The sequence below is a fragment of the Bombyx mandarina genome, chromosome 09 (assembly GCF_030267445.1).
Source record: "Bombyx mandarina strain Sakado chromosome 09, ASM3026744v2".
NCBI lineage: Eukaryota > Metazoa > Arthropoda > Insecta > Lepidoptera > Bombycidae > Bombyx > Bombyx mandarina.
In genome coordinates this window covers 1,977,595-1,989,648 of record NC_143216.1, presented here as the reverse complement: position 1 = coordinate 1,989,648, position 12,054 = coordinate 1,977,595, and the positions used below count along the sequence as shown (strand labels likewise).

The following is a 12,054-nucleotide window of genomic DNA, read 5'->3' as shown; positions in this document are numbered from 1 at the left end:
TATTTCCTTAAATCAACGTATTAGCAAGTAGTACAAGCAAATCAATAGTTTTTATTAGCTTTAGTGTAATAGATTTTGTTTATGTAATACTTTAGTACAAGCAATAAAAATGTGTTCAAAGTTTTAGACTTAAAAAATACGAGGACAAGGAAAGAAATAGGGCAAAACATGCTCAAATAAAAAAGACATTAATTTCTAAATTCCTAAATAATAATTAATTAAAATTTAATATATTATCTAATTTAATACTTTAACCTTGCGATAGACCATCGAATGGCCAAAAGATTATTCTTAATCAAAATACATATAAATTTTAATCACTACGCCTCTGTTGAAACAGCAATGTGAAACATCCAGTCTGTCGTTATACTTTGCTTTGTGTGTGCTACTATATCTTCCATACTTATTATTTCGATAAAGATTTATTAAATTCAGCTATTGGTGATTTGTATTTGGAGAAAAAAAAACGGAAATTTGGAGGTACGTGGTTGTTCATATTTACTAAATTAATTGTAATTTATAAAAGTGTAATACTATGAACTTAATAAACAAGTTATCCTAAAATTTACCACGTTATCATTCTTATTAGGTATTACGTGCTGTGATCTCGCACGGGTCGGTCCCGTTGTCCTGTCTTTTTTTTATTAATTAGGCGGGTGGACGAGCTCACGGCCCACCTAGTGTTAAGTGGCTACCTGAGCCCATAGACATCTACAACGTAAATGCTACCACTCACCTTGAAGTATGAGTTCGTAAGTCTTAGTTTTTACAGTACAACGGCTGCCCCACCTTTCAAACCGAAACTCCTTACCGCTTTAGGGCAGAAATAGGCAGAGTGATGGTACCTACCCGTGCGGACTCACAAAATGTGCCGCCACCAGTAATTCTGTTGGAGTGTCTGTGTCGGTGTTACCACTTTAGCACTTCATTGGCTTAGACCAGGCCAAGAAGCGGTTGCTTTAGAATAAATTTCAGGATATGCACTTGGGAAAAATTCCCGCCAGAGCCAAACGACACGTCATAATTTTTGAAGACTTTCGAACTTTTGAAGGTTCTAAAAATTATATTCTAAAACTAAAAGTATCTATGGTACCAACCGATCTTGTTTCATTGATTAATTTTTTAACCAATATTTTTAAATGTCCTTCGTTAATGACGCTAATGTGATTTTGAGTGTTGCAGAAATAAGTTTAAAATTGTCCATGATTATCGAGTTATTTGAATTGGAATTTTTATTTGGCCATAAAGTTTACTTTTTTTTTGTTTTATAGTGCATTAGCTTTTAGGTAACAATTAATTTAACATTTATTTTATTTCATATTTGTATTGTCGTAACAGAACTCACAGATTTATGTAAGTATCTAACTTGATAAATGCCATTGACATTCGTGAGTTTTATTAAGTTAGTCTTTACTCTGAGTGACTCGATGGTGCGGTAGTTAGCACCTCTGACTGTTGCGCCGAAGGTCGTGGGTTCGATTCCCAGATAGGGTAAATCTTGTGTGATGAACAGGAATTTTTGCTCATTGTCTAGCTGTTTATTATCTATATTTATTTATATATTATTATTTAAACGTAGGCTGATCTCTAAATGGGGCGAATTGAATATATTTTTAATATTAAAATTTATACGGCTCTCTCTATTTTATAGGTACTTCTAGTCATAATATCATTAGCTGACTTTCCCTATAATTCGCTAAATGAGGTTTAAGATTGGTTGGAACAGCACGCATCGATTTTATAATATTTGAGATTGATTATATGTAATTTTGTGACCAGGTACCCTAGCTTGACATAAAGTTGTAGTTCTACGTGGGAGAGCTACGTGAAATTTGCAAATCAGTACAGGAATTGGTGAGGGAGTGAAACTGAAAAACGCGAGCCGGACTCTGAATATTGCAGATAAAGTTGCCGATGCATCGCTAGACAAAGATAATTTTTAGTCCACAACAGCTAATTTTATTGCGGACAATGACAGAAAAAGTTGAAGAACAGTTGAGCTTGTTTAAAGAGTGGTTCAGGAAACAGCCACATTTCCCAAAGAAAATAGGTAATTACGCAAAATTTATTCTGTGTAACCTGTTTTATAAAATACTAGCGACCCGCCCTCGCTTCGCTTCGGAAACATTAAAACACACATGAAACCAAAAAAATAAAATATTTTTTTTTTAAAAAAAGTAGCCTATGTTCATCAGGGACAATGTCGGCTTCTAATGGAAAAAGAGTTTTTCAAATCGGTCCAGTAGTTTCGGAGCCTATTCGAAACAAACAAACAAACAAATCTTTCCTCTTTATAATATTAGTATAGACTAGCGACCCGCCCTCGCTTCGCTTCGGAAACATTAAAACACATGAAACCAAAAAAAAAATTAAAATAAAATTAAAAAAAGTAGCCTATGTTCATCAGAGACAATGTCGGCTTCTAATGGAAAAATAATTTTTCAAATCGGTCCAGTAGTTTCGGAGCCTATTCGAAACAAACAAACAAACAAATATTTCCTCTTTATAATATTAGTATAGAAAGTTAATATTTACAAATTAATTGGTTATTACTAGTCCAATGTCGGTTGTAAATGATTCCAAATAGATATCAAGGACCAGATCCGCTACACACTGGAGCTCGAAGGTTGATAGTAATCAAAATTGTTCTGCTTATGCAAATCGGTTGTATCAGTTTAGAAGGTAGCTCATTATATACAGCTCATCAGAATTTTTATTGCTTAAGCCTAGCAGATGACCTCAAGACTTCTGGAAATCAGTTATTACGTTGCCTATATAACCTAGACATCGTGAATGACCCTGCCTGTCTCGAAACATTGGGCTACAGACTCAATGTTGATGTGTTCGACTGTTCCGCCTTTTGAGTGCTCCGCGATGGACCGGAAAAAAAGATGGTCGTACTCTCCCGCGCGGAATTACAAATGCCCTACTCATTGTAAACGCCAGTTAGCAGCTAATATGCTGGTATGAAGCTATAACGCTAGTGCCCAATCTCAACTAAATCACTTCGTCGCCTTTTCGACACCTATGGTAAGAGGCGGCATGGTGCTACTCTACTCTCTCTAGTCTCTCTAGCTATCTCCCTCTAGCTACCGCACCATCAGTGACAGTAGGGGCTCAATTTCAGCTCAACCTCTGTTGTGTTGTGGTAAATGAGCGTGGACTGTATTTATTGTTTTTGAGATATTTATTTGACCTTGAGGTCCACTTGTGAGTCCGCGCGGATAGGTAACACCGCCCTGCCTATTTCTGCCGTGAAGCAGTAATGCGTTTCGGTTTGAAGGGTGAGGCAGCCGTTGTAACTATACTGAGACTTTAGAACTTGTATCTCAAGGTGGGTGGCGCGTCTACGTTGTAGATGTCTATGGGCTTCAGTAACCACTTAACACCAGGTGGGCTGTGAGCTCGTCCACCCATCTAAGCAATAAAAAAAACAAAATAAAAAACACCTTATATGACAACTTAAAAACTGAATACAAAGAAATATAAAATCGCTGCTTCGCTCTTGACAGTTGGATTTGAATGAGAAATAGTGTAATGGCGGACGTCGTTCGCTGATACTTTTTTGGCAATGACGTTCAGAAATTGAATAACCTCATCTCTCTGAAATGTAATGTAAATAAACAATCACGTAATTCTGTCATCAAAATATCGCTCAGTTCGGTTTAGTATTAAACTTTTTTTTCTGTGGCTTCCCAATGCATACGACACACCCGAAGCTAATTGGTTACCTTCACTTAAGGTGACAACGACGACATTAAATTATGTGTGACATCGATAATGGCATTGGCAGCTGTCTGCCAGCACAGACTGATGAAGAAAATAATAAGACCCTTGTGTTTGGAGAAGATATTTAATTAAAAAATACATTTACAGATGACATACTCATAGTAAGGTTCCTGCACAGCTGTTATTATGACGTGGAGAACGCAAAGAAGACGGCCAATAAATTCTTCGAGATGAGGGCGACCTGTCCAGATCTATTCGCGAACAGAGATCCCACGGGACCAGATATACAAAACGCGATCCAGTTTAGGTAATTTATACAGACAGACGCGGAGACTTAAGAGAGCGTTAGATTCGGTCCAGAATATCAAACTGTTTACAATTAAATTAACTGATTAAAATCAAATAACACCTGATTATTTGATTAAAATCGACTGTAAACTGTTTGCTTAAAGTGAATTTAGGCGAAATTGACATTAACATTAAGAACACACGTGTACTTACTATTTTCATTTTATGAATTTGAATAGAATTTTATGAATATGAAACTGAATTTTAATTATCTATGTGACTTTGGAGTTTGTGGCTTTGTGAAACATATAAAAATACTAAGGATCTTTTCATCAGTTTATTTTATTGAAGCAGAGATTTTCGCACTGTCAAAGGTATTTTATTATTTTCGCGGTATTTTATTAATGTACAATCTGTAGCGTTCTCAGCAAATATCACATTTAAAATAATCTTTTTTTGTTCAATACATAGTTTTTTTTTCTATTCACGGTTCACCTGGTATTAAGTGTTCACCGGACCATTAACAACAGAAATGCCGTAACCCACATTGGAACATGAGTTCTAAGTCTCCGTTTTATAGTACAACGGCTGTCCCACATTTTAAACCGAAACGCGTTACTGCTTCACGGCAGAAATAGATAGGGTGGTGGTACTCAGCCGAACGGGGTCACGAGGCGTCTTACCACCAGTAAAGATGTACACAACTTATAATCATACAAACTTACAATTGAGCAGGTAGTTAAAAATCTACCATTAAGCAATCACGTCATCTGTGTGCTTAGTGCGAGTTTTTGAATGTTCTCGATAGCGTAAAAGTTAGCTCATATCTGTATGGAATGGGATCGTTTGCCTACGTTTGCGGCTAGGGACGCTGTTCCAACTGCATACAAAATTGGGTTAACTTTTACGCTATCGAGAACGTTAAAAAACTCGCACTAAGAGCACACTGTTTCAATGACGGAGCAGCCGTTCAAAGATTAACTTTGGCCTCGTTTTTTAAACTGTGTGCTTAATGCGAGTTTTTTAACTTCTCGATAAGTAGCAAAAGTTAACTCAAATTTGTATGGAGCACCCCTAGCGGCAAACGAAGGGAAGCTTTTCCAACTCCATGGGTACATAAAATCATCATCCATAAAAAACTCACACTAAGCACACTTGTGATCACTCGTCTGTGCTCAGTGATGCCTAACAATCAACAAATCTAAGAAGGAAAACAAAAAATAAATTTGATTGGAATTTTGCATTTTTAAATTCGAAGACATAAACATTAAAACTGTATTTCAGCAAAATGGCCCAATACCCAATAGCGGGAAACAAATTCCTATGGATATGGCAGGTCGACGATCCTGGCTTGCAGCGTTACAACGCGACTCATGAGGCTAAGCTGTCAGCACTGGCGACAGACTGCTGGCTCCTCGTTGAGCAGAACTTGGAAGAAAGTGACATTGTTTTGGTGGATGCGAAACATATGTCCTTTAGAATACTGATGAAGCTTAATTTGTCTTTGTCTAAAGCGCAGGTCAATTACTATGAGGTGAGATAGTGCGCAATACTTTATTGTGGATGTATGTTCCACCTTCTCCTAGATTAGCATGTCCATAGACCTCACACCATACAGTGTGTCAACTCACTCTGAACATCATTTTATTCTACCACTGAAGACCAATCTCGAATGTACAATAATAATTGGTCGTCTGTTATTATTCATAATAATAAAAAATAATGTCTAAAATTTCATTCGTAAAATACACAAAGCGACTTTTTATATTTACAAATTTTATTTCAACACATTTTGTTTATTTTTACTGGCGGTAGACCTCTTGTGAGTCCGTGATTGTGTGGTATTATGAAATCACGGTAAAAGTTATTTCACATTATAGACATTTAACTCTGAGAAACAACATTTATATTAAACCCTGACAAAAACAAACAAAATAGCGTGAAGCACTGGCACAAATGAGTAATAGTCTATACACTACACGGTCAGCTGCTGCGAACTATAGGCGCCGCTATATTGGCCTTGGCTGCTCTGACGAGCGCCTTTCACTTTATCCCTACTCCGCGGCCGACCGTCACGCGACATGCAACACACAGACAAAAACGTTTGAGACGATGTAATAATAAAAGTTTCACTTTAAAAAATAAAATAAAAATATTTTGGAGGTTCTCTACAGCCTATATAATAATTGTATATTGTGGTAGTCGCCACCATTTTTTATTGTCCTAGTTGTACAGTATTGTCATGTAGACCTAAACAGTCTCTTATACTCGTACTAAGTACGTTTTGTTCATGAATGGGCATCACCATAAAAGACAGAAACGAATGTTGATCTATATTTGTTTTATATTTTAGGAAGCAATGCCATTTCGGATGAATCAGATTCACTTCGTGAATTGTCCACCCATCTTAAGCAGAATTTTTTCAATATACAAAACTTTCGTTAAACCTGAAGTCACAGAAAGGGTAAGTTGTTCAATATTTTATATTAAGACAAGACCCCTCCACCTAATAGTTGAACGAGTCGTGCAGATGAGTGCTTTTGATTTGTGTACAAATACCTACTCCATAATAGGATGAGTCATGAGTCATTCAAATTCTTTTGCCTGCCTATCTGCCAGTAGCCTTGAGAAAGTGTTATAGTTTCAGTGACTGGCGGGCGAGCTCATGTAGATCGTTCTGAAGGAATTTACAAGCATGTACTCTAAAAGAAACCAATGCTTCGCTGAATCTACCACTGGATCGGGATTGCGACCCACTGAGAAAATCCGGCGAGAAATTCAATGGGTCGATTCTACCTTTTAAATAGATACGTAGAATATAATTTAGAAGTATTTAGTAGCTACATAAGAATACAAATTCAACAAAAATGCACCCTCTAGCAATTTCCATTTCTCAAATTACTCAAATGAGATAAAATCTTTATCACTTTATTTCTCAACATTAATTATTAAGTTAAGAAAGAACCAGTTCTTTTTCTCGTCGGCTACTCTTGATTGCTCAGGTTAAGAGAACGAGAAAGTCGTGGTTCATTATGGCGATCCATTGCTAGTCGGTCAATCTCAAGGGTGGGTCAGGGTCTTTATTTAGTACCAGCACTCTAGCTGACTCCCAAGGAGATACGAAAGAGCGACCGGTTGGCGGTGTATCGCGTCCCGACCCGGCAGGCTGGTTTTGGTCCAGCGGGGTATTCCCGGACACCAGCGGCACCGTCTGGGCGGCCTGACGGGCTGCCGTACCGAGACGGCCGACGTTTCAGAGCCTTCGATTCGCCTCGAAGGCTCCGTCGGCTGGGCGTCCTTGGGGTGAGCCGCGCAGTCTGGTTGTAGTTTTGACCGCGGTAACCCTCCTACCTCATCCGGGTTCTGGCCTCGGAGGGGATCGGACGTCGGGGGTAAGAGTGCAGGGGAGTCGTTTAGTCGGTGGGCCCTAAAATCCTTGGGCCCGAGTTCTGCTCACAAAACCATGCAGATCGTTGAGTCTCACATATCCCGCGCGCCCCTTATGCGCGGGGACCTTGTAGGAGGTTCGGCCCCCGGCCCGAAAAGAAAAAAAAAAGATTCTTTATCTGGTCAGATGATCGACGAGATCCATTAACTTAGTCCAAGGTTAGTTAACTTAGGACAACAAGCCTCTGCAGGGAATTATTTCCAAGCCGTATAACATAGTCTAAATATTTTGGGATTTGATCTTAGACTACAGAGGGCAATTTCTTGACACTAAGTCCAGGCGTGCACTGGCGACAGATCGTAGCGGCCAGCTCGTGGCGGCCAGCAGCCACTGCGGCCAATGAGGTAACCTGCGACCCGTATTGGCCGTCGTCTCCAGAATCTTTTCTTCTTATTTTTTCGCTAGATAAACCAACGGCTAGTTTCTCGACATCCATTACGAAGCACCCTGTATTTGGTACTGACAATTTTGGCCGCAGTTCTGACTGCATGCTTGGTCGCGACATTTGAAGCCGGGTCGCGATATTAGCCGCTGGGACCTGGTCTCCAGTGCGCGCCTGGGCTTAAACTTTTAAAAAGAGAACCAAATTTTTTTTCACTGTTGCAATTGTCTAGTAAACTTGACTGTTGTAAAAAGCTACCCAATTCATAAACGCATCAGATGCCTTCTATGTTCTGACGGCCTAAGAAACAATTTAAAGACAATTTATTTCAACAGAAACAAACTCTTATATTTGAAAGACAGAAAACACACCTTTGTATTTTGTTTTTAGATTTGTTTTCATTTACCGAATTCTGAAACTCTGTTCGAATATATAAATAAAGACGACCTGCCAAAAGACCTGGGTGGGAATCGAGAAAGTATGGAATATTTTACCAAACTCACCATTGAACGCATCATGAACAAAAGGTAAAATTTACATTTTTCTTTTATTAACAATACAATCAACAATATAACGTATTTTGAATGAAAAAAAAACTAGAAGATTTACCCTATTTTCTTCGGTTTCCGCTAGACTCCGTGGACTTCATTAAAACTACTTTTACAGTTTAATCTGGCGTTTTTCATTGTAATTATATTAGTTTTAGCGTTACGAATACTTTACAGTTTTCGTGGTCACAGACGAGCGGTCAGATTGAACCGTAAAATTCGTTTTAGTTGAATCATTTAATGCACAGATACTGATATCGAAATAAAATGGTGCGCGTGCAACTTGATCCACCTCCTCCCGATCCACTAACGGTGCTTTTAGGTACTTCAAGCACCGGTCACCGTTCTCGTCGAACCCGTCGCTTGCGACGAAAGGCTCGACGAGTAAATTAACTCTCAGACACAGCCCACTGAGTTTCTCGCCGGATCTTCTCAGTGGGTCGCGTTTCTGATCCGGTGGTAGATTCTGCGAAGCACGGCTCTTGCTAGAGTTCGTGTTAGCAACGTCATCAGGTTTGAGCCCCGTCAGCTCACCTACAAAAGTTAGGGTTACGCTGAAATAGCCTCTCAAGGCTCTCAGCTTAGGTAGGAAAAAAAAAAAAATTGATCCACGTGAAAGAAGTGAAACTTCTTTTGCGGTGTGTAGTATTGTGGTTTTCTTAGTTTTTGATCCTTAAATCAAATTTCTCTTGTAATTGGGAATGCCGTGTATAAGAGAAACGACCTAGCTCGCTTTGTCCTTTCCCTCTCTCCACGGTCGAGTGGTTCGTGAGACGCTCTGTTTATTTTCTCACTCTCGCTCTTCCTAAATTGTATCTTTTCTCTGTCCGTAACGAGTCCGTCGCAAGTTATATTTTACTCTCAAAGCGCCTAAAGAAGTTTCACTTCTAAAATATTCTGCAATAATGACTGCCGCTGGAGAAATAAGCAGAATCTTACTTATCTCAAGTTCGCACTTATGTTGTATATACTGCAACGGTTTCTCACGAAGACCGTGTCTTCCGATTACCAGAGTTACTCTGGTAATGGTAGTATAGTGTCTACAATCGGAGATGGATTTCTCACGTAAAGAATTCACGATGTTTTTTTTTTGTTACAGAGAAATATTACTAGATGACAGTTATTGGATAAGCTGTGACAAGAATAAATAAATAAATAAAACCTTGAATAACTAAATTAAATGTTAATTTGTTGCAATTTAAACAATTAACATGTGGAGGATTAAAATAAAAACGATCACAGATGATATGTGTTTTCTTCGTCAGATTTGGCAAAGTATAATCTTAGTACCTTTAGGATATAGATGCCAAAAATAGGGATCTTGTTATAATAAGAATTAAGAAGTGTCCGCTGAAAGCGAACCAGTTAAGGTGGCGCCATAGTGGCAAGTGGAAAGACGCCGTTGTTTTTAAAATTTTTCCACTTGCTACTATTAGAGTGAGACTAAATTAAGAAGGAAAGAAACACATACCCCGTAAATAGTACTAAAAATAAATAGTTGAGATTTTAAAAACTGCCTTATTGTTAACTACACAACTCACGAAAAATATTAAATCTTTCAACCCAGCATACTTCACTCTGTTTAAAACTGCTATGTTCTTAAGGTTTCAAAATATTTTAGGATCTGCAAAAAAAATTATTCGCTGGTAGCCTAAGAGGCTATTTCAACTAAGTAAGTTCGAACGGATTGAGTTCGGAATATCGGAATTGGAACTCGATTTGTTGAGCTCACGGGCTGCAACTTAGCAACCTGTTGCTAATTTGCTAACACTAGCCCTAGTAGTAGTTCTCTGCAGAATCTACCACCGGATCGGAATCGCGACCCGCTGAGAAAATCCGGCGAGAAACTCAGCGGGCTGATGTTTAGGTTAGGTTGCAACTCTTTGCCGAGTTCGACGAGTATGGTTACCAGGGTCCCTAACTCTGCTCCTAGGATAAAGCTGAAGGCGTCTAATGCAAGGATTATTGGATCTGATGGATCCGTAAGGACGTGTCTAGTCTAGAGCGTCGACGGTGATTCGGGCAGGATTCGGGTAGTAGTCAGCGGCGGAAACGATAAGGCGATTATCATGACCCATAGCTTTATCGAAGTATCGTTTCGACGCTGACTTCAAGTGTTTTCAGATCGATTCGAAACCCAGATCCTGTAACTCGACGTTCCTCTGGAGCTACGGAGCTCCGACGGCTGGCCTGCAAAAACGAGATTGTAGGAATTGGAATAATTTATTTTACTACCTAGTTTTATTGTCCTACAGTCTATCTACAAATGTATGTTAAAATAAAACAGCAAAACATATGTAACACAGAAACTGCCGTGAAATGAAACATCTATTATGTGTGCTATAATGGCAGCGTTGTTGATAACGCACTTCTACCGACCAAGATGCAAAAGTTGGTTGAGAAAAGAAGTAAGAAATGTCAGTCGCAAAGTGGATAGCCATCCGCAACCAGTGATGCATACTGGAGTGCAGCAAGCTCAAGCAAACTACCCCTAAAAATGTAATGTAGTGGATAGGAATACTTTTATTGTGTTTACCTTTATCTTGTGTATAACTTTATGGTATTGTAGTAAAATATGTGTTAGCTTTAAGATTTATTATTATTATTATTATTTTTCAAATATAGAGGGGGTGTAGTGTAGGAGGATGATACCCCGCCCCGCTTCGCTTACTATGCAGTTATTGTGCATACAGTAATGAGCAGCATACGAGTCAGTCAGTGGTTAAAGTGCAGCGATCCACCGCGGTCGCTGCGCGAATAAACATATAATTTATACTTTATACTCAGTGTTTTATTGACCACTCTGATGAGGTTTCCTGAGGAGAACGTTTAATAAACCCACAACACCACAAAACCTCACAATTATTTTTCAACTCATGTATCCTACTTTCTAAAATGATTGATGTTAATAATTTTCTTACTATGTACTACTACATTATCCAAAAAGTTTTCGAATACTCGTACACCATTCGGATATCTGTGTGCTTAGTGCGAGCTTTTTAACTTCTCGATCGCGTAAAAGTTAGTAACTGAAATTTGTACCTATGGAGTTGGAACAGCGTCCCTTCGTTCTTCCTATGGAGTATAGAGGGTAGAGGTAAGGAGACCTGTCTCTGTGTGTAAAAAGTGTCCGTTAAAATCTGCTAAATAAGGATGGCGCTACAGTAGCAACCGGGTAAATTTAAAAAAAGGCGCTGAAAGTTAATAGAATAAGATAGAGAAATAAAAAAGGACGAAAGAACTGTAAGCACTACAAAATCATATATATTATTTAAAGCTTATAAGAGAATGCAATCGATGTCTCCACCTTTTACCAGAACAATAATTTTAGGTTATATTGACGAAATTAGTTTGGACTACGTAAACATGTGAGGTCTTGTATATTACACTGTCACTAACTACTCTAGTTATTAAATATATCAAATTTCCTAATTCAACATACTTCAGTTAACAACTGCTCAATTCATATATTCATACCCTGTGCCTATGATAGCGCCATTCTGGATGATTTTTGAACTGTTATTTAATGCTGAAAGTGGGACACTTTTTCAAGCTTCTCCCATATGAGACGGTAGTAGTAGTAGTTTTATTCTTCCAAATGGAAAGGCAAAGGTGTCGTACCATACAGCCTAATCTTTTATATATATGTTTTTTTTTTA

The 12,054-nt window shown here is 38.4% G+C and overlaps 1 protein-coding gene across 2 annotated transcripts; it reads left to right on the top strand.

Annotated features, from left to right (window-relative positions):
- Positions 1-11,108, top strand: LOC114251701 (clavesin-2). Of its 2 annotated transcripts, none has more exons than XM_089729639.1 (7): positions 1-480; positions 1,780-2,050; positions 3,877-4,036; positions 5,302-5,551; positions 6,371-6,481; positions 8,238-8,374; positions 10,520-11,108. In XM_089729639.1, the coding sequence occupies exons 2-7, from the start codon at positions 1,972-1,974 to the stop codon at positions 10,632-10,634; spliced, it is 852 nt and encodes a 283-aa protein (XP_089585765.1). In that variant the 5' UTR covers positions 1-480; positions 1,780-1,971; the 3' UTR covers positions 10,635-11,108. The 2 variants fall into 2 exon arrangements, with proteins under 2 accessions (XP_089585765.1, XP_089585766.1); XM_089729640.1 differs by lacking the exon at positions 10,520-11,108 and adding an exon at positions 9,495-9,633.
- Positions 11,109-12,054: the final 946 nt, after the last annotated feature.

Coding starts and splice junctions, on each gene's coding strand:
- LOC114251701 (XM_089729639.1), top strand. CDS start 1,972: ATGACAGAAAAAGTTGAAGAACAGTTGAGCTTGTTTAAAGAGTGGTTC. Junction 5,552..6,370: donor CGCAGGTCAATTACTATGAG/GTGAGATAGTGC, acceptor TTTATATTTTAG/GAAGCAATGCCATTTCGGAT. Junction 6,482..8,237: donor AACCTGAAGTCACAGAAAGG/GTAAGTTGTTCA, acceptor TTTTGTTTTTAG/ATTTGTTTTCATTTACCGAA.